The 22,638-nt window shown below is 41.1% G+C and overlaps 1 protein-coding gene across 5 annotated transcripts in view; it reads right to left on the bottom strand.

Moving 5' to 3' along the window:
- Positions 1-22,638, bottom strand: part of BRD4 (bromodomain containing 4) — a 70,867-nt gene that overhangs the window by 29,295 nt on the left and 18,934 nt on the right. For all 5 annotated transcript variants that reach the window (XM_081848636.1, XM_081848640.1, XM_081848639.1 and 2 more), the window contains exons 2-7: positions 22,228-22,314; positions 9,927-10,245; positions 7,656-7,793; positions 6,318-6,453; positions 4,957-5,246; positions 370-732 (exon numbers count right to left, since the gene is read on the bottom strand). In XM_081848636.1, coding sequence (XP_081704762.1) covers positions 370-732; positions 4,957-5,246; positions 6,318-6,453; positions 7,656-7,793; positions 9,927-10,211 — 1,212 coding nt within the window. In that variant the 5' untranslated portion in view covers positions 10,212-10,245; positions 22,228-22,314. The remainder of the gene's footprint in view (positions 1-369; positions 733-4,956; positions 5,247-6,317; positions 6,454-7,655; positions 7,794-9,926; positions 10,246-22,227; positions 22,315-22,638) is intronic.

Below are 22,638 nucleotides of genomic sequence, written 5' to 3'. Positions count from 1 at the left end.
CCTTCTAGTGGAAATTAAGCTGAAAATACTGTAACTGGACAAAAGGGCCAAGAATACTTGTCTAAACCAGAGGAACTACAAAATCAGAAATCAAGCCTCCCTATCCACAAAGAATAATATAAACAGATGATACTCCCTCACATTCCAGATATTAATGGAATCAAACTCCTGTCAGTCTCAACCAGCAAAGCCAAGGGTTAGGGATGATGGGAGCTGGGAGTCTAGCAACATTTTAAAGTTACACAGTAAACAAGCACATGCTTGCACAAGCAAACACAGGTACAGTTCCTTCATAACTTACAAGGTGTATAGATGTGTGGGTATTGGCTTTCAGAGAAGACTACATGCACAGCTTAAAACTACACTTACTTTAATTGTGCTCAGATCCATGGGATGCTTAATGATATCACGGTAATCATGAAGCCCAAGTGCTTCCACATCCACAGGTTTGTAGAAGGGCCAGGCGTAGGCAGCATGCTTCTTAGCAAACATCTCTTTTATGATGCCACTACAATATTTTAATTGCTCTGACACTTTATTACTGCTACTCTTCTCTACTACATGCTGCTGAGAGTCTGGAACATCCTTCTTAGGCGGCTTCACTGGTCGGCTTTCTCTTCGTGGACCTGTCTTGGCAGCCTTGGGTTCTGTGGGCAGTGATGAGGACTCATGAACCGGGTCTATTGTTGTTGGAGTTGTAGTGTCTGCTTTCCTCTTCACGCCTTTTTTTGTCTGCAAAAGCAAGCAGACACTCTCTGTAGCCTTCTGTTACTTGTATTGGCTAGATAGGATCAAGTGAAATCCTCACAACTGAGTAAATACTCCGCATAAAAAGGGGAAAACACCATCACAAACACTTCCCACAAAAATGGCATTGGAAAAGGTTCACTTTTCCCCATAAGACTTTAATAAAGCTTTTTATGATACAATAAGATAAAAGCTAAAGAAGAACGAAGAGAAAAGAACATGCAGAGTCGTCTTTCAAAGGTAACTCTTAACCCTTGTCTCACTTTTGATTTCTAGAAAATATGTCTGCTTAACTATAGTTAGGCCAAGTATATAATTCAACGTAAGTATCAAGTTTACGGGAAAAAGAGAAACAGTTAAAAATCACATAAAAATCTTAATATCCAGTGTAGTGAAATATGGGGACCAGCAGTGTAGCTGTGTGCCATGAAGCCCCTGGTTCAAATCTTCGTCTTAGCCATAAATTCACTAGGTGGCCTTAAGCTATTACGTGAGGTGCGGGGAACGTAAGGCCCTCCTGGCCTCTCTATCTGGACTATGGGACTTTCCCAGGCCACGCCTCCTCACTGGACTTACTCTGCACCCTTGTCAGCTTTTGTTTGTGTGGAATGTCCTTGGACTATGCTTGCCTGGAAGGACAACATGTGTGCGCGTGGAAGCTTTTGGCTGCAATGCAGCCCATTATACAGAGTTTAGAGTCATGTCTGTTGCTATGCCCACCTTTTCCTTGGCCCCATCTACCACCACCACCACATGGCCCCCAAAAGATTGCTCAGGAGGAATGCAGCCCTTGGGCTGAACAAGATTCCCCACACTTGCACCGTAGTCTCTGCTTCTCATCTGTAATTAAGGGGTTGTAATACCTTGTTCAAACTTTTTAAACAGGGGGCTAGTTCACTGTCCCTCAGACACTGTTGGAGGCCGGACTATAGTTTGAAAAAAATATGAACGAATTCCTATACACACTGCACATATTTTATTTGTAGTGCACAAAAAAACAGGAAAAACAAAGGAGGCAGGATTGTTACAGAACAGGTCTGTCCATGCACACCTCTTCCCACACAAACGCCCGGGAGGGGCAGCAAAAGGAGAAACCTGTGCGCTGATGGGTTTCGCCGCTGCCTCCGAGGAGCCTCCCCCATAGCACTCACAAGGCAGGGAGACACAGAGTCCAAGAGGAACGTGGGGAAGCGTTAATTGCACATGACTCAAGGCTGGCCGCACCTGCGAGTGGGAACTAAGGGAGCTGCAGCTGGGTCCAGGGCAGCGTGCCTCTTGCTTCCCGCCCCTAAGAGATTTCAGAGGGGCAATAGGGGGAAAGGCATGCCAAGAAGAGCCTGTCTCTGGGGCGGGGAAGAAACGAGAACCCCTGCTGGAGCCCCTCTCTCTTGGGAAGGACTCGTCCTTTGCTGCCCAGCGGCGCCCCACTTACTAGGCCCTCCAGCTGCGCCTGAAGTCAGAACTAGAAAAATTAAGACGGAGGCGGGTTCTGCAATGGCCGGGTGGGCCGGGTTTGGGACCCAGGCGAGCTGGATTTGACCATAGTCTGAGGACCCCTGACTTAGATAATGCATGTGAAACAATGCAAACACTCTAAAGTGCTACATTAAACAGACAGCTTATGCTGCCCACTTAAAATGAATGTTTTAATTTCCTCCCCAATAGTACTAAGTTTACATGATAAGAGTTTCTGAACTGATGACATGAAAACATCACATTTTGAGAATTGAATTCATTACAGGTTCATTTCACTTGAATGCTGTTTGGAATGGTGCTGTTCAAGATGAAAATTTTGAATACCCAGTTTTGAAACTGAGAAAAGCATAGTTGTTTAAAAATCACGTTACCTATATCTACCTTTACAAAACACTCACCACAATCCTATCCAAGTTTACTCAGAAGTAAGTCCTACTGTGCTCAATAGAGCTTATTCCCTAATAAGTACATTTAGAAATGTTGTAATTGTTATCTGTAGTAGGAAGATCTGGTTTTCACTTGCAAGCTCCATGTAAAAGAGAGAGGTGAAAAACAAGGGTCAAACCTCAGTACTGACCTGACCAATGATAGGAATCAAATATCTAAGAATCTGCACTGGAGAGGCTAAAACTGTATCACACTAAAGAGGGGCAATTTCCCATGCAACGACCACACCAATATAAAAACCTGTGCTAACCACTAACGTCTACATTTAGCCATCAAATACATCATCTAGTGGCTGTATTAATCGGACTTTACACCACTTTTGCTTTTCTCTCTGTTGCTTTTCGGTTCCTCATGGTACAAAACATGGCTTCCACCTGAGGGAGTACATATTGCACCTGGTTCATGGGTGTCGCATTACTTAGCTCAAGCTGACTTACCTGGGACAGTGAGACTGCACAGTTACACATTTCTCTCAAAGATTTTTAAAAGATGTTCTAGGAAGGTAGCAGAGGACATTTCAACCACTTTATTTCCAGGGAAAGCTCAAGGCTCCTTCATGCTTTATACAGGAAACACACAATTTTAAGAATGTGCACACGTAGCAGAATGTGCACACGTAGCAGTGCCCAGCCAATTGCAGCTTACTAGTTTGTGTAAAATGAGATTTGTGAAGTGACTCTCAGCATGGGTACACTATTGGGGGGAAGGGGGAATCAACTTTAAGAAAAAGATATATAATAATATAAGTTTTCTCTTTTACCAAGTCAGTACAATGATTCATCCAGCCCAGCACTGACAATTATTCATGCCTCTATGTAGGAACATAGGAGTCATACTATTGGACAATCTAGCCAAGAATTGTCCACACTGTCTGGCAGAGGCTCTCCGGGGTTTCTGTCAAGAGTCTTTTCCCAAGTAAAGTATGGATTAACCAGTGAAACACAATGGCAATACATCCAATTGAAACATATGTTGGAAAGGCAGTTTGGCCCTGATGCTATAGCAGCATCGGAAACACCCACGCTACTACAAGATTTAATCTCTGCAACAAAAACAAAAACTCTACACTTGCACTATATAAAACCCTACTCAACAGGAAGAAACATGATTTAGAATATGATAAGACAAAAGTGGAGTGAAGAGTTAGGGGTACAGATAACAAATGATATATGGGAGTCAAGTATAAAATCAACAGAAATGGCCTCTATGGATCTAAGATTAAGACTTATTCAACAGAAAATAATATTCAGAGTCCACTGGACTCCAGAAAAACTATACCAGAAGAAAATAACAAGTGCAGACAACTGCTGGAGATGTGGGAGTAAAAAGGCGAACTTAGTACATATGTTGATTAACTGCCTGATAAGATCATTTTGGTGTGAGGTGAGGATATTTATAGCAAGAGTAATAAAAAGAAATTGTTATTTAGAGGAACTGAATTTAATTCTAAATTATATTCTGGAAACATGGGAGATTTCAAGGGGTCAAAAAATAAATAAATGGATGTATCGTGCTATATTAGAAGCAAAAAACCTTATTTTGATGAATTGGAAGAGCCGCAAAAAGATTTCATTGAGCACATGATTGATAATATGGACAGATTAGCTACATACAAACGAATTGCATGTCGACACAAAATAAGAATGGATAAATATCAAGAAATCTGGAACTAATATTTAAGCGATAAGGCGGATGGTGGTGGGAAGTAGGGGGAGGAGAGAGAGGTGGGAAAATATTGTTTTAAAAGGTGTAGTCATAGGTATATCACTGTATTCAAATCTGAATTGTCAAATTGTGTTATTGTTATTATGGTTTTTGTTGTATGTCTCTTTTGCGGTTGATGTTTGTATTGAAAAAATGATTAAACAAATTAATTTTTTTTAAAAAGAGTCTTTCCCAGCCCTACCTAGAGATACCAGGAACTGAACCTGGAACCTTCTGAATGCAAAGGATGGGCTCTATCACTGAGATTCAACCGCTCCCATTGGTCTCATGCAGAATTCTTTCCCGACCCAAAGGAGACATACCAAGGATAGAACTTGGGTCTTCTACAAGCACAGCATATATTCTAATATAACCCTGCTCTCTAACCTTCAGAGGTAGAAGATTACAGGCAAACAAAATTTAAATGGGGGGGAAGTCCTAACTCTGCAAGAATGTAGTGAGAGAACCTTAAGCAAAAATATGCCCTGGATCAATATAGCTTTTGGCAAGCCATTTCACCTATTCATCTAAAACTGTCACTTGCCATAATGAAACAAAAGAGCAAAGCTGTAATTTACTCACCTTCATGGGCTGTGCAGCAGTTGGGATAATTGGTTGGTGTGTTTGAATGGGTTGGGGGACAGAAGCTGAAGGAGGGGGAGGGGGAGGAGGAGGCTGGGGAGGTGGGGGTGGGGGAAGCTGGGGAGGCACCAGCGCTGGTAATGGCGTCTGGACAATGTGGTCAGGGGTCACAGAAGGAAAGGAATGAGTTGTTTGCACCGGCTGAGGATTTGGCTGTGAAGCCTGCGTCTGTGGTGGGGATGATGCTTGAGTTGTATTCTGTACCGTTGATGCTCCAGCCTTGGATGTAACTGTTAGAAAAGGAAGCATAGTCATGTGATGTACCCAGCAAACCTCAACACATGCAAAAACGTAGTTCAAATAGCCCCACCCCCTGCAGGAGAAATCACTGCTATGCCATGGAAAGCTGGGGAGATGTAGGCAAATCAAGAGGCCGTGAAATTGAAAGCCTTGTTACCAGGCTCATTATCTTCAGCTGGCTGATAGCCTAGTTACCTGGTTCATTATCTTCAGCTGGCTGCGCAACAGGCTGACCATTCTCAGTGCTGCTTCCAGAACTGTTTTTTTTGTTTTGTTTTTTTGTTTTAAGCTAGACCTGCTTGCTCAAGGACTTTGAGCAAGACTGGTTGAGTGTGGACAAAGCTGGAGGCTGCTGGAGGCCTTCTGTGCCTCCAGGAGAAACCATTGCTATGCCTTGCAGGCGCTGGAGAGAGGTGGGCAAATAGACTGGCTGTGTGACTGGGAGCCTCATTACCTGGCTCATTATCATCAGCTGAGCAACAGTGACTGCTGTGGCTATTTCTGGGACTGCCTTTGGGGTGCAGGGCATATCCCCCCCCCCAAAAAAACCCCCAATTATAATGAATTTTTGCTTACCCGTGTTACTGTTTTTCCTTTCTTTATAGAGATTGATGTTTTGGGGCTAAACTGTACATGAATTTGGAGATACTGATTTCCTACCTCTTCTTAAAGTGACAGCCTTCTATTTGGATAGTTTTTGGTTTGTTGGGGGAGAGGCATGGGAAGTATTGTTACCCTGTACATTGGAAAACTAAAGTAAGTGATTTCCCAGGCTGAGAGCCTATTAGCAGGGATAGATTCTGCCCCCCCCACCCCAAGACAAAGGGAGTCGTTAATGTCAATGCTTTGTTTAAGAGATGTTTCTGCATTGTTGCTTGCTGACCCTAGGTAATTCTCTTGGATACTATAGGTACATGAAACACACACACACAAACTCAAGTTCCTTTCAAGTACAAGCTAATCCACCCTATTCAAATACACAAGTAATGACAGTGAGCATTGGCTAGTCCAAAAGAAAAAACCCCCCCTGCAAACTGAATGGGCAGTCCCAATATCAGTACCTGTTTCCTTCTTCCCCCGTCCTCTTCCTTTTGTCTGGACGATAACAATTTCAGTTTCTTCCTGTGTCATTTCAGATATTTTCTGCAGAAAAAGTTTTTCTAGAGCTTCTGCCATTAAAACAATATCATCCCCTGGCTGAACAAACAAAAAATGTAAGAGGTTACACACATTCATAACTCTAATAGCATGGAAATAACAGAATGACGTGGCAATAAATCTGCCTAATTCGTATCAATGACGCCTGGATGTGTTGGATGCCATGTTCTGGGGTTGTTTCCAAATTCTATTCAAAGCAAACCCACTGAAATTAATGGACCTAAGTTAATCATGTCTATAAATTTCAACAGGTCTATTCTGCCTAAGATGAAGACTGGACACAGCCCTTGATACGGATGTATTTATTGCAATGTGATCTTAAGACGTCGTGCAGAGCTTTTAGATTGCAATTTCCAAGCTGCACGCTTTTATTAAAAGCCCTGTGGCTTCGGGTTCCCTTTAACCACATCATATTCTACACTGTGTCTAATGTAGTCACTTCTGGGTTCTACTTGACTTTTTCCAAATCAAATTTGGCCATTCAAGTATTTGCCAGCATACAGCTCTCGCCCCCCAACTCACTGTATTTCATTATACAGTGGTGCCTCGCAAGACGAAATTAATCCGTTCCGTGAGGCTCTTCGTATAGCGGTTTTTTCGTCTTGCGAAGCAAGCCCATTGACAGCTTAGCGGATTAGCGCTATTAGCGGTTTAGCAGCTCTTAGCGGATCAGCTGATAAGCGGCTTATCAGTGGATCAGCTGATAAGCGGCTTAGGGCTTAGGAAAAGGGGGAAAAGGGGAAAAAACCCTGCAGGAACTCGCAAGACATTTTCGTCTTGCAAAGCAAGCCCATAGGGAAATTCATTTTGCGAAGCGCCTCCAAAACGGAAAACCCTTTCGTCTAGCGGGTTTTCCGTCTTGCGAGGCATTTGTCTTGCGGGGCATCACTGTATAACTAAAGTAACATACACACTTATATCTGCTTTTAAAATGGATTCAATAATATTGTTTTGTTGTAGAGATTTATATCTTGTTTCTTTTTGTTGTTGTTGTTTTAAAAAAATCTCAAGGCAGACAAGTTTATCAGAGTTAAACATTTGGAACCTGCTTGTTTTAAATCTCAATTCTGAAAACTGTTTAAAAGTGAAGAATTTTATCTTCTCTAAATAAAGAATATATATTAAAAGAAATGTTGCTTCTAGGGCAGGTAGAAGAAGGAAAGTACTGTTGCATGAGAGAAAGTATCATGCGATGTCACAGACACATAATTTGAAAGCCCAAATATATGAAGACAACATACCTTATTATAGATATAACAGTTTGTAAACATTGTATTGAAGTCCTGGATACATTCTTGAGCATTCCAGTAGTAGTTATTCTCCAAGCGTTTCCTTATTGTTCCCATATCCATAGGAGTTTTAATAATTTTATAATAATCCTGTGGCAACAGAGAAGACTAATTATTATAACTGAAAATTTTACCAGGCATACTGCATTCAACCCTTTCAGGTAGAAAAGCTTATAAATTTTCTCTCTGTCCCAACTCTAATAATTAATATGTCAACATATTTAGTAACAATGTCTAGAAGATAAAATAATTTTAAACCTAGAAGCATTCAGAGTCTTATCAAAACAACTGACAAAGAGGGAAATCATTCAACATTTGATCCTTAGCTATTGTAATATCTATTTATAACTGCTTCTATACAGTCAGACACACTAGTGCTATATTATTCACATCTTTTACACCCTTTGTGGCTAATGGCAACTTCAGATGCAACATCCATTGGGGGACTGGTGTGGGGGCACATGGGTAAAATAAACCCATTTTAAATCCTTATCCCTCCATAGCTACTTTTAACCAAAGGCAAGACATAGTCCTATCTAGTTCAACCCTCAGTTCCTCTGTGATACTGGGTTTAAAACAGACTTTTAATGTAAAGGAAAGACGCACACCTAATGGCTGATAGAGCCAAATTTCATGACAATTAATATGGAAAACCATCAGCTGTCTGCTCAAACAAAGTAAGGTATCTGCACCCAGTAAACAATGTAAACCAGAACTTTTAAAACAACATTTCTAATGTTGGGAAGGATTCTGGGGCTGCAGCTCACAATTCCTTTCAATAGTTAGCTAGTCTTCAACAACAACAGGACATACTGAAAGACAGGGATTTGTCTGAACTGCATATACGTATAGCTTTAGTAGTCAGGGAATGAAGTAGCCCTGTAAGCATGCTCTGTAACATTTCCAATGGGCTCTGGTAGCCATTTAATTGTTCTGTCTTTGGCAACAGAAATTTTCAACAATTTCATGGTCAGAAGCATCCCTGTGGCACCATGCAGTGCTGCGCAGCACAGGAATGATGTGGATCAGGCCCATGAAATCAGGATAGGTACACTGGCCATCACAGTTCTTAAAATCAACCTAATATCCTGACTAGGAAGAATACAAGCTGACCACTGACCAAGCATGCAGAGAAATCTATTTTGGAGTGCTCCAACAAAGGAATGTTGTTTCAAGCAGCTTGCAAGATTTCTGTCACACTGCCCAAGTAATACAGCTGAATAAAATGGTCCCTGCGTGGTGGGGCAGCAGCATATCACTGTCCACATTACTATGGCCTGTTGGCTAGCTAGTGAGTAGACTCTGAGGTCTTATTTTCAGATTTTCCACAGAAGAACCCTTTGGATAACTAACAAGATAAATCATGGAGGCATAGCAAATCTAAGCCAAGTATTAATAAGGTATCAGAAGAAGGAAGGAACTTTCTCAAAAACTAAACCTGAAAATAAAACCTCCCATTTGCCAACCAAAGCAATTATTTAGGTTTGATACAAGGAAAGCTAAGCATCAAGCAAATAAGAATACTCCCATACAATAATGATAAAATAACCTTACCATCCAAATAAATGTTGCTGCCACAATTAATTAATTAATTGAAAACAAATGCTGTGCTATCTGCTATATCAAGCCCAAAGTGATACAACTCCTACCCAGGGGAATTATGTCTACATTAGATACACAATACGGGGAGAGATGTTGGGGACCAGCAATGGCGACTGAAAATATGGATGGGCACACCAGATGATAGCCCTTCTTCACCTTCCAGCTGTATCAAGCATCCTTCCTATGAAATTTAGTTCACTGAGCATAACATATGCTGCTCTCATGCTTCATCTTCTCCCCACCCACATGCCTACTCCTTACTCCACATTATCTGATTTATTTCCCTCACTTTACTGTAGGCCCATCTGATGCCCCTTTGTCCTATAATATTCAGTACTTTAGAATCTCAGCTGACCGCATGCTTTCTTTAGTCCTGTTCCCAGTCCCTTCAACACTTCTGAAGAAATTCTAACGTTTATGTTTATTTCAGTCCCCATTAAACTACATTTCTATTCCTCTCCTGTTGACCCCCTAGCCAATTCCACTGCCACACCATTTTTTTCCACCTTTGGGTTGCTCCTCACTGCCCATCTTCCACAAGCATCCCACCCCTTGCCCTCTCACACCACTAAATGATAAGATACATTGCTGCTCCTTTAATTCTCTTAAGTCTATACTTACAGGGAGGTTTAGTTTGACAGCATCCACAGGCTGCTGGAAAGGCCATGAAAACTGATGTTTCCATAGTGTCTTGAGCACCACTTTGAGCAGATACTGCAGCTGGTTGGTCATACGCTTGGGTTTGTTAGGATTTGAGGTCTCTGGTGGAGGTGGGTTATTAGCTGCAGTATTGCCTTGTTGGGTTTGGCCCTGTGCCTGTGTTGTAGACATTTGTGTAGCTTCTAGTCCATCCCCCATTACTGGTAAATTTCTCAGTCTTGTCCCTGGGCCACTCTCCGCAGACATGCTATTGATCCCATTGCATTCTCCACTAGGCACTCTGTAAAGCAAATGCAACAATATTAAACATGGGTCAGATAAGGTTAACTACACATTTGTACACAAAACGTATTTTTTTTGTGCTTGCTTCCATTTGCAAAGAGTAAAAAAAAATGCACCCACACAAGTATGTAGCTTGGTTCACCCTCTTACTTTGTAAAATCCTACACTAGGCAAGCAACCGAACCATCAGAATACCCTGAACAAAGCAGGTGTGGAGTCTTCTAGTATAATCCATCTTTTCTCTTCGCCAAACTTTACTAAACATTTTCCCTATGAACAAGATCCAACGCTGTGCTAGCAAGCATGCCAGGACCTTCCTTTCTACTCCCCCAGCCCCAGAAACAGATTTTGGCAGCATACAAGGGGCTACAGAAAGAAGCAAAGGAAAGGGAAGCTATTTTACACAAGTTCACAGCATCAGCAGGATGCCATAGCTGGATGTTACTCAGAGTCTTTCACAAAAAATACCTTTAAAGCATGTTTACCCCACTCCTCAAATGAAAAGACCTTCAGAGTAGCCTACATAAGATCAATAAAAAGGCAGTCTATGCTCACAGGCATGCAATCTAAAAGAAATGACACAAAAGGAAAACAATGAGGAGGGAAGAGGAAGGCAAGCATGTTCAGGAAACAATTCTTAAAGGTACATAATAGTCCTCAATGACCAACTGGAATGGAAACAATTCAGGAACAGAGGCAGCCAAATTGAACTGGTCTCAGCTGAGTCGACTGAGTGGTCCTGCTTTCCATCTCTCCCTCTGCAGAAAATTTATGGAATAGCTGCTGGCAGAAGAAGTTGAGAAAAGGAGGAACCCGAAGGAACTTGTCTTTCAGTGGAGCCAATGGAGTGTGCCTGCTTCCCTTGTTTCTTACTGCTACTGCCATGTATAGCTGGTTTTGCATTTCTCATCAGCTAGGAGCAGGGTGAGCTTATGCACATCCTACTGATGTGCACGGTGCCACGGAATGCAACCCCCATGTAAATGGGGAGCTACCTGTATTAATGCTCAGTAAAGGCCTAGGAGAAAAGGTGAGTTTTTAGGAACTGCCCAAAGCCAATAGTAGGCACTTGTCCTATTTCAAAGGAAAGGGTGAGTGCCACAATTGAAAAGGTCCTCCTCATGATTGCCACAGGATAGTCGCGGTAAATTGATTTATATACCACATTTTCCACAAAATACATCTGTATTCAAAGCCACACAGTTTTTAACAGCTGCAACTAGCAGTGAGCATAGCTTTTCCCTTCCCTCTTTCTGGACTGTTGTTTACTCATGGCAAAAATCTCAATTTTTCTCCCGTACAATGGAAACTTAGTTCATTAAAGTTAAACTGGCCATATTCGGAACATTGTATTCAGTTCTGGTTAACACATCTCAAAAGGGTTAGAACTGGAAAAGATGAAGAAAAACCAATAAAATGATTAGGAGGTTAGAACATCCTCACTTACATGGAAAGGCTAAAATGCTTCAGGCCTTTTGGGTGTCTACAGTGGGACAGGTTTATAAAAGCTTTCACTATATCAAATGATGTTTTTCCTCCTCTCAAAATCCAGAATAGAGTCATTAGGTTAAACTGGCAGTAGATTCAAAATGGTTTTGTTTTTTTAAAGCACTTATTCACATGACATTTAATTTATAATTTTTTCTACCACACAAAATTATCAAACTTGGGTCCCCAGCTGTTGTTGGACTACAACGCCCATTATCCCTGACTACTGGTTCTGCTAGCTAGGGATTATGGGAGTTGTAGTCCAACAACAGCTGGGGGCCCAAGTTTGAGAAACACTGCATATGTCCTTAAATAGCAGTTATGGGAAACAAACAATAGCGGAGAGCTGTTGCCTTCATGTGCTGCTTTTGAGTTTCCACAAAAGAAAGAAAGAAAAGGATGTTGCTGGCTGCTGTTGGAAACAGGAAGCTGGATCAGATAGATCCGTGGTCTGACTGAGCAGGATTCTCACACTACTCCCTTTTCCTTACCATACCTTCAACCAGCATGAACCAGTTGGAAAGTTCAGTAGCTATTACTGTCATATCAAAAAGTGGCATCAGTGGTGGAAAAGGTAACAGAAGTATCACTTCCCACTCTTCCACACTGTGAATAACTTCACCTGGTGGTGCAGAACACTTCAAGGGATGGCCCAACTTATATTTTTAAAATCTTCCTTCATAATGAAGGGTGGGTAAGAAATCGAATAACAAAATTAAATCAGTACCCCCATTTGCTTTTAGGGAAGAAGCAAAAACTGTTTTTGTTCAACAGGTTTCTACAAGACATTGCTTTTAAGGATATATAATTGCTGTCTGTTTTCTAATTTTGTTTTTTTTTATTTGTTACCTTATTATTGTTTTAACATTTGTAAAGCAACATGATTACATTATAGTAAAGTGATGATGAAATATCAGAAATAATCTGATAACACCATTGCAATTCTTTTATCAAAAAGCAATAAAAAGGAAATTTTTGGCTTTCGGTCTTAAACAGAAAAATTCTTCAAACACTATCTCACAATTTTAAAAATGCTACTTAATTCTTTTTTATTTTTTTTAGGAAATGCCTCGAACAGCCCAGGTCCCTTTTAAACAGTGCAATACACAAGGAGTGTCAGGAGAGGGTGCTAAAAGACTGGAACACATAAAGGATAATCTAGCCCAAATTTCCAAATTCTCTTATATACACAAGCTATAAAACTATGTGTATCATTTGTATCATTTGTGCATTTGAATTATTATTTCTTAGACGGTTAATGCCATAACTGCCCTCCCATAAACAACATGTAATTTCTAATAAATGACAACTGTGAATTGGTTATTAAAATTACTTGAAATGAAAGAAACTGAAGCAGCACCTAAGTGAGATCCTGTCTGCCAAAAGAGACATTTGCAACAGGGAGGCACCAAGCCTTCTTGATCTCAAAACCATGGGTGGCTAACCTGTGGCTCTCCAAATGTCGTTGGACTACAACTCCCATTATCCCTATCATGCTGGCTGGAGCTGAAGGGAATTGAAGGGCAACAAGTTAGCCACTCTCAGGAGCAGCAGCTACATTCAGACATCAAACTATGCTTCTGTGTGACAGAGCCAAGCATAGGTGAGTGTTAGGATCCACTGATGCCCTTCCCTCTCCTCTGGTGTAGCTACAAGATAATAAACTTTTGCTTCCAAATTCAACAACCCAGAGTTTCGCATTATGTCTGAGCTCTATAATATGATCAGCCAACTTTAAATAATGGGTTATGAAGTTTAACTATCCAGTTTCATTTATTAAATTTCCTCCCAAGGAGCCCATGGTGGTCTGTATCTCTGGTTTATCTATATAACACTATGCCAAGATTTTGTAAAATAAAGTAAATGCTAGCTAACTTCTCCTCCCAGCTTGAGGTGATGAGGAAGTATGTGAGTCTGCGACTTTGGTCATACTGCTTCCTGCTCACGAACATACAGTGGTACCTCGCAAGACGAAATTAATTCGTTCTGTAAGCTTTTGCGTCTTGCAATTTTTTTCGTCTTGTGAAGCACGGATTTTGGAAAAGCTTCAAAAATCACCAAAGTCTTCAAAAACCTCAAAAAAGGCTACCACACCACGTGCTATGAGTTGCTCCTCGAAGTCAAGTCGCAACTGCACCCCCTGAATGCACGGTTTCAAGACAAAGGAAACAAACTTGCAAGACAAAGGAAACAAACTTGCAAGACGTTTCTGTCTTGCAAAGCAAGCCCATAGGGAAATCCGTCTTGCGAAGCAACTCAAAAAACGAAAAACTCTTTCGTCTTGCGAGTTTTTCGTCTTACGAGGCATTCGTCTTGCGAGGTACCACTGTAGTGCTAAATCATGGTTCAGCACTGCATGTGAACTGGGCCTTTGTCAGGTTTGACAATATGACATGGGGTGGTTAATAAAAAGTAAAATGAAAGCTTTTGAATTCCTACTTGCAACCATGCCACATGGAAAGAGGAGGGAAGTGTCTGAACCTAAAGTTTGTCTAAGCTTGTTCCTGACAGGCTAAACCATGGATTACTCTGACCTGTGAATGTAGCTACAGTATTGGTATAGTTTGCACACAGCTCCAGAGCATGGTTTAGTGCTACATGTGTAAACTGGAATGAACTCAACCTCAGGCTTACACACTCCATCCTCCCATATGGCTAGGTGGTTTTGCTAGCATTTAGTTTTACTTTCTCAATATGCTGTCTTACAACCAGGACTATGGTTTAGCACAGACTTAGTTTCAAAACAAACCTGAGGCTTCATTCCAGCTTGTGCACAAACCACTAAACCATTATTATCAGTACTGAGGCTCAACCCTACCTTTTGCAAGCTTTCTGTTTCCTTATGACTGCCTACATCAGGCTTGTGAAGCCAAGGTGTTTGTTCCTTCTTCTTTTACTTTGACACTTGGCCTGTGGCCACAATACAACACTGGGAGTTGAATCTACAGTGCAACTTTATGTTTGTTTACTCAGAAGCATGACTCACACCTAAACACAAAATATTGCATACCGTTTCTTTTATTGCAATAGAAAATCTTTCTTTTTGTACCTAGTTTACAGACCCCCTGAAGCTCATTCATGAACCACAGGTTAAGAACCCCTGCCTTACAGATTTAATTACTTTTAGCAGAAACTGAATGAAATTCATACAAATTTGACAAACACTGCTATAAACTGTGAATTAATGCACTTCCACACTCCAAACAGGAGGTTCAAATTATATAAGGTACAATTATCATTAATGCATTATGGTTCTCAAAGCAGGAGACAGGCCTTCTGAGACAACAGTTTTAAGGATGGAAAGTTTCTACACTCTGTTCCCTAAAACAATGCACTGTGTGTGTTCAGTGGTTTAGCTTTGACTGAAAGCTCCTTATTTTTTTCATCATATTGCTTTCCTCTTGGAACTTTTAAATCTTTCTATGTGACAAGATCCTGCTTCCACCCTTTTATTTTGGTCTACTTAGTTCCATACCTGAAATGATGAGCAACTGTAGTATTTTATTTAACCTCTGTCAGCTTCAATCCATTTTAAATCAATGCATGTTATGTTTCCCCAACAGTTTTATTCACGGTGGAAAACACGTACAAAAGAAATAGATATTTGACACTATTGTTGTAGCATCTCTCCTTTGGCTTTGTATGTAATGATTCCAGCACAAACACACATAATCATTAACTGTGAACACACAGCAGCACCAGAGAATGCAGAAGTTGGCCATCGCTGCTCCAGGTCAAGAAAGGAGAGTTGACTGAATAATTACTACATGTTGCCCCTATCAAACTAATGTCCTAGCATGATTACCCAGAACTAAGGTTCGGCTAGAAAAGTGATAAGTGCAACACTTGCCTTGACTGAACAAAAAGCAAAAGGACAGAGGTCAACCTACAAGGTTCCTCAACAGAATCCTGTTTTTCTTAACTATCCCTGGAGTAAGTGCATACAATTACCAAGCTGATTCATCCCCTATGTGCAGATTTCATGGCCAGCAAGAAAATCAATACTTCAGACTAACATGACATTCTTATTGTTACAAAAGGAGGGGTACCATGACATTTCCTGTTATATCCAAGTCGAGAGACTGTAGTTTAATCCTGATTTAATGATTTCAGATCTTGATTTGTAGTTTGAAATCAAACCATTGTCTCTTAAGCCTACATGATTACAAATACATCTCCTGCCCCCAAAAGAAAATGGATTGGCAATCTCTTATAAACACACAGAAAGTAAGGGTGATTACAACGGTCAAGTACCGAATGTCCTCACTTAGCACAAGCCACTTGGGTCCTCCAAGGGGCTCCACATAGCACAGACTATAACCTGGACCTGTAAACACATCTTCCTTCTGAGTACTCAGGTGATAACTTTTAAATTGAGCATTGGATTAGTCATTAACATTGCAGTCACGTACATATACTTGTTTTTGCCTTTGCACTGTCTTGTGATTGGACCATTTTGCCATCTCATTTATCTCATGCACTGGCAAAGGGGTGGGATTATTAAACATCTGAAGCAAAAAAGGAAAAGGAAATCCAAGCAGAATGGGTAGAAGCTAGTTTGGACTCTTAGCCAAATAATGCTGATAGTAGGGTGAACTATGATTTGATCCAGCAAGGAACTTGCGTCCTTAAGCCAAGCTGCATACTGAATATCATTTAGAAGTGACTAAGTTGTGCCCCAACTGTTAAAGAGTTCCTGTGTGCACAGTCGTGCTCTATAACTTAATACACATTGGTAGATCACAAGAACTCTAGTGCAAAACAGTAAGGCAATAGAATACTGAAGTTGGTCCACTCCTGGTCCCTTGAACAGTCAAATATTATCATAGAATCATAGAATCATAGAGTTGGAAGAGACCACAAGGGCCATCGAGTCCAACTCCCTGCCAAGTAGGAAACACCATCAGAGCATTCCTGACATATCAATTAGATGCTAATAAACTTTTTAAAAACCTAATTGGTATCCTCTCTGCTGTGGGCTGGCTGACTTATACGCACAAAAGTGGGAACCACAAAATGAAAGCATGAAATTGTGGCAGTCACCTGTTATTTCTATGAGCAACACAACATGCACTGTTTGCATACAGAACATAAAACCTTCACAAGCACACACAATGAAATTAGACATGGTGGCAATTCAAGGCCTATAACTCTGTAAGTTGTTCCTGTTCAGAGACCGCTGCTGTTAAGCAAGAGGTCAGCTAGAGAAATTAGGTCCAATTGTTTAACTGGAAGCACAAAAGCAAAAAAGTTACAAGCCAGATAATGACAGTTCCTATGTAAATACATTGTAACAGGCCCTGATTCCTGCATTGTTGGGAAGTAAGGGGCCCTTACTACTGCAATTCTATCAAATGATCACACGATTCATTTTGAAATTCCTGACTTCATGGAATATTTGGTAATATTTGATTATGGTCAAATAAACACTGTAGTGACTAGTAAATTAACTAGCCTATCAACTCTAGTCTATGTATTTGTCATATAACTGGATACTATATTGCATATACAAATCTAAATCTGAATATATTTGAAGGCATTCCATTCAACCCTATATGTTATTAAATGATAGGATCAATTAATCAAGGTCTATGGAATAATGTGTAAAGAGGGAAGAGAAATTTATCTCACACTGGAAGTGAGAGCAGTCTAATAAGAATAAATGGCAGTGGGTTCATAACATAAGACATGTTTGCACATAATAATAAGCACAGATGTATTGGCTTCCCCTCATGGTTTGTTTAAAGAGAAATAAATCACAGGTTGCATGAAATGCTAACTCAGTGCTGTGGTTTGCTTCTTCCTTCCTTGGCAAAAGTGAAGAGTATGATTTGAGTAGCCTGCACCAGAACATAGCTTGTTCATGGTCAGACAGTTTGTTTGTAACTAAGTGTTACCATAATGTGCCAACCAGGCTGCAGAGGTGTTTCTTCACGTAGGACATAATAAATCTAGATATACATTGCAACAATGCATGGCAAAATTGTTGCCAACTTTCACGACTTTAAAAAAGGATTGGACAAAGTCACTGACTAATAGGCACAGCACACAAAAGCGCTGGGAATATTGCTATTTAAACACTTTATGAGTATCTACTAGGTATTAGGGTCAATCTGAAGCAGGACCACCTGGGTGAATTTTACCCTTATGCTTTTCATATAATCAGTTATCCATATATCCATATATAACCATATATCTTTATGATGATTTTATATAATCCATGCTTGAATCATGAAGGCTTTTGCAGAGCTTAAAGCAAATTGCTTAGATTTGAAAAATCCAAAAGGACCTCTGCCCCAGTTCTCTCCCCTTGTTCTTCTTATGTCCTCAATGTCTCGCCAACATAAGGGGGGAAGCAATAAATCTGATGTGCTGGCACTTTCCTCCTGTCCAGGCAGGGTCCTTAGCAGCCAAAACAGGAAAACACTAACCACAAATGTCCCCGTATAGCAGATGTTGCGTAGGAGAGCTATCAACAGCGTAATGGCCGAATAAAGTTCCTTTCTCCTTAGGTTTCCTTTCTTTCTTACCATAAAGCAGGGGAAAGGTCAAACTGATGTACAGACTGAAGAAAGTAGAAGTTGGGAGGGAACTCTATACATGATCAGGGGGCAAGGCTTGAATGCGCTCATTGGTTTTATTTTTGCTGCCGTGTGCGATTGTATTCGATTATGTCATGTATGTACTCAGGTATAAAGCCTCAGGGCGCTAGAACTGGGGCGCCCAGTCTCTGGAAACGATTCCACTGGGTCAATTATTGCTCAGCAATAAATATCATTTTCTTTTTCTCCACTGCTGCATCTGTCAATTCTTGGACACAATCTGAGTGGGTCACAGGTACTTTAAAAATCCTTGCAACAAATCAACAGGAAATGGCCATTGCCATGGGGTGACATCCAGCACCATGCAAGCAGATTCCCACTTGTGCAGCAAGACTTCTGCTTCCTTTCCCCTCACCCCATACGTACAACCTGAATGCTAGATTGACCTTTAGCTTAATTCAATAAAACAAATCATCATTCCATAGAAATTAACGGATCTAAGTTAGCTATGTTCATCAATGTCAATGGACCTACTCTAAGTAAAACTAACTTTGGATACAACCTATGTATGCTATTATAGTACTCCAACTAATTGGTTTCTAGTGTAATCCTTGATATCAAACTCCTCACATGTGGTTAAACAATGTCTAGCAGGTTACAGGGTCTTGAATTGCTGGAATCCAGCAGAAAGAGATATATAAGAATGTTCTACCCTTTCTGGTGCTTCTAGGCCAGTGCTTTTCTACTCTTGGATAACCTTCCTGGTTGTATTTATGTGCCAACTTAAGGACCCTTGCGGATCAGCCACAAAACCCATAGATACATGCCAAAATCATTAATACATGAAACACCTATCCAAAAATCTTCCCAAACCTGCCATCCTCCCATTAGCCTCAGGAAGCAGGTCCAAAACATCTAGGGGGGCATCTCTACACCATGTCCCAGGCATCAAAAAAACACTGCACTAAGCAGAGGCTGTGTGGCATGAAAAAGTTAAAATACAGTATTTGTAAATCAGAAATGGAAGAGGTGTTATAGTTTTAAAAACAGCTACCAACATGATCTTCTGAGATGTTATTGGACTCTAACACTGATCCAACCCAGCGAGCATGGCCAATGGTCAGGAATGACAGGGGTTATAGCCAAACATCTTGCCAGCAACACCTACCCTACCCTAAGTATTATCAGCTTTTATTTTTATTCCCTTAGTCATATACAGCATTCTGCAAAAAAATTCCTTGCTCAAGGATGTAACTAGCCTGGACCATGATGTGACACCACCACACAGTGTAGTTTTTAACCCCAAAAGAGGATGGCTTAATAACAATGCTAAGCCAAATTGTGCAACAGTACATCATTGGTTCAAAAAAAGTTTGTGCATAACTGATCACAACTACTATTATCAATTTGTTTCTGGATAGCAATTATATATTGTTACAGTGGGGACTGGATGGAAAGGGAAGAGCAGAAAGAAGAATGGCTCCCTTTAGAAAAAGTTCTCAAAACTGTTCAAAGGGGCATAAATTGTTGACAACTGTGATCTCTAACAATGCTATTTTGCTTCCTTAAAAAAATGGGCAATGAGAGACCTAGAAGCCAGGTATGCCACCCTCACTACCTATTTACAGTCTCTTGAATAAATAAAAAGGAACATTTAGAAGTAGAAATAAGGTTGAGACTGGAACGTAGAAAGCTGTCTTATATGGATTCAGACCATTGGGTCCATCTAGCTTTAACCACCTGGGTGAATTTATGTTTCCTAATATTTAGCTGTTGCTGTTGGAAGCTATGCAAATATATTCATATTTTGTATGAAGCTTTTAAATGCTTGCAGGTGGTAGTTTGGGAGTACTTGTTGATCTGGCACTCCTGTTTGATGTGCAGGTGGTGGCTGTAAGGTGTGTTTTCTTCCAGCATTAGCTGGTACGTCAACTACATTACATCTCTTCCTGACAAAGAAGAACCTACTCTGTGGAATGTTTTGCCAAAATGGGATCTCCCAGGCCCATTCATTATATTGCTTTAAGTGGTTGGTGAAGACCTGGCTCTTTCAAAAGAATTTTGGGGTTAATTACCGTAAATTTCGCTCCATAACAGGCAGATTTTTCCTCCTAGAAAGTAAGGGGAAATGTCTGTGCGTGTTATGGAGCGAATGCCTACAGATGGCGGGGGAATCTGCTGCAGTTGTGAGCAGTCCGTGGCTCGCTTTGAAACAGTAAAGCGGGTGTAAGCGGCTCCTGTCAGCTAGCGGAGCCGGGGAGGAGGGAGAGAAGCAGAGCGGGGTTGGCTGCTTTAAAACAACCCCGTCCTCTATGTTCCTCTCTCCTCCCCACTGAGCTGCTAAGTAGCAGCAAAGCTTTTCAGCCAGCCTAGCCGGGAGGAGGGAGAGAAGCAGAGCGGGGTTGGCTGCTTTAAAACAACCCCGTGCTCTCTGTCCCTGCCTGCAGTTTTTTGCTGTCCGATTTTGGATTAGCCACTGTAGGGGCTGTGTGTGTGTGTGCTTCAGCTATCGTTCTCCTCCTCCTGCTTCCCGTTCACTCTCCCTGCGCCCCTGCGCTCTCCCTCCGACTTTAGAATTGACACTCTGTGTGTCTGTGTGTGTGAGAGAGGGCTCCTTCTCCTTCTCTTGCTTCCGTTCACTCTCCCTGCACCCCTGCGACTTTAGAATTGACACTCTGTGTGTCTGCGTGTGTGAGAGGGCTCCTTCTCCTTCTCTTGCTTCCGTTCACTCTCCCTGCGCCCCTGCGACTTTAGAATTGACACTCTGTGTGTCTGTGTGTGTGTGAGGGCTCCTTCTCCTTCTCTTGCTTCCCGTTCACTCCACCAGCGCCCCTGCGACTTCCAGCGCCCTGCGACTTTAGGGCCAGTTCTGTGTGTGTGTGTGTGTGTGTGTGTGTGTGTGTGTGTGTGTTTTGACCTCACTGCGATTGTTGGGGGAGAGTGTTGGTCGCAATTTTTCTTGATTTGTCTCAGAGTGGTTACTATCATGGTTTCCTTGCCGGGGAGGAGGGAGAGACGCAGAGCCTGCTTGTTCTAAAGGAGCAAAGCCGGAGAGGAGCCTCTCCTGCATTATTAGCAGCATCCTTCTCCACCCCCCCCCACGCGTGCTCCTTGTCCCTTGAGTTCTTTTCCTTCCCTCCCCACTTAAAACGTGGTTACAAAGCACGGATCCACATGGATCCTCAGGATTTTTGCACTAGGTCACCCCAAATTCACCATCAGATCACATAGCATATCCATGGCTACAGCCTGCACCAAAAAACACACGCACCCACTGTTTCATGGGGCCGCAATGGCGCAAAAAGGTGGTTACAAAGCATGGATCCACATGGATCCTCAGGATTTTTGCATTGGGCTACCCCAAACTCACTGTCAGATCACATGTCTGTGGCCACAGCATGAACCACAAAAATCATACATCCACTGTTTCGTTTAGAATATTTTTTTCTTGTTTTCCTCCTCTAAAAACTATGTGCGTGTTACGGTCAGGTGCGTGTTATAGAGCGAAAAATACGGTATGTAATTTTTGCTGGTTTAGAGTTCTATGCTATCATCTTCCCAGTTAGAATTTGTTCTGTTGGATATTAACATTAGTTAGAGCATTTATGAGGCCATTTTTGTTTAAGTTTTTTTTTGGGTAGAGATGTCCCAGGATGTTTCCAAGATTGGCTCGTTTCCACTCAGCTTGCTAATTTCCAGAAACATCAGAATCTCACACAACAAAACAACATTTTACTGTAAATAATCAGTACAAGATGACTCACTCAGCTGTCATTGTATTAGTACCAAATCTAAAATTATTTTTAACTCTTTCAAACTATCAGCCATCCAATACCATTAACATACAAGAGCCTCGCCTCACAAGATAACCCAGGGTGGATTCACAAAAGCAGAACACCAAATTTTCATATACAAAAACACATTAAGTAACATATATACAAACACATTACCTTGAGGCAGAGTTTATCCTTGTCTGATTTCTCTCCTGTCTTCACTCTCTAATCTCCATTTTTTACACTTAACTACGAAGTGTAAATCTGCACAAAGAATAAAATATTAGATTAGTACAAAATAAAAAAGAAATCAAGAAACAAAAATACAGTTTAACATTTCAAGTTCAACTTATGAAATTGTGAAGCATCTTTAAGCTCAAATCCAGCCATGTAATTTCCAGGTTTTTCACTATCTTGAAAAGGGATGTTATGAAGGTGAGAACTGCCTTACTATGCCAGCCCAAAAGAGTTCTGGTTCCATCAATGGTCAGTGAAATGCCTTTAGTAAAGCTTATAAGCAGGGTATGAACATATTCACAATATCTCAATTTTTGCCCCCAGCATTAAGAGTTAGAGCTGTTTTGGTAG

The sequence above is a fragment of the Podarcis erhardii genome (genome assembly GCF_964252035.2).
Source record: "Podarcis erhardii genome assembly, chromosome: 2".
Classification (NCBI taxonomy): domain Eukaryota; kingdom Metazoa; phylum Chordata; class Lepidosauria; order Squamata; family Lacertidae; genus Podarcis; species Podarcis erhardii.
The sequence above is the reverse complement of the archived record's forward strand: the minus strand, read 5'-3'. Positions and strand labels throughout refer to the sequence as shown.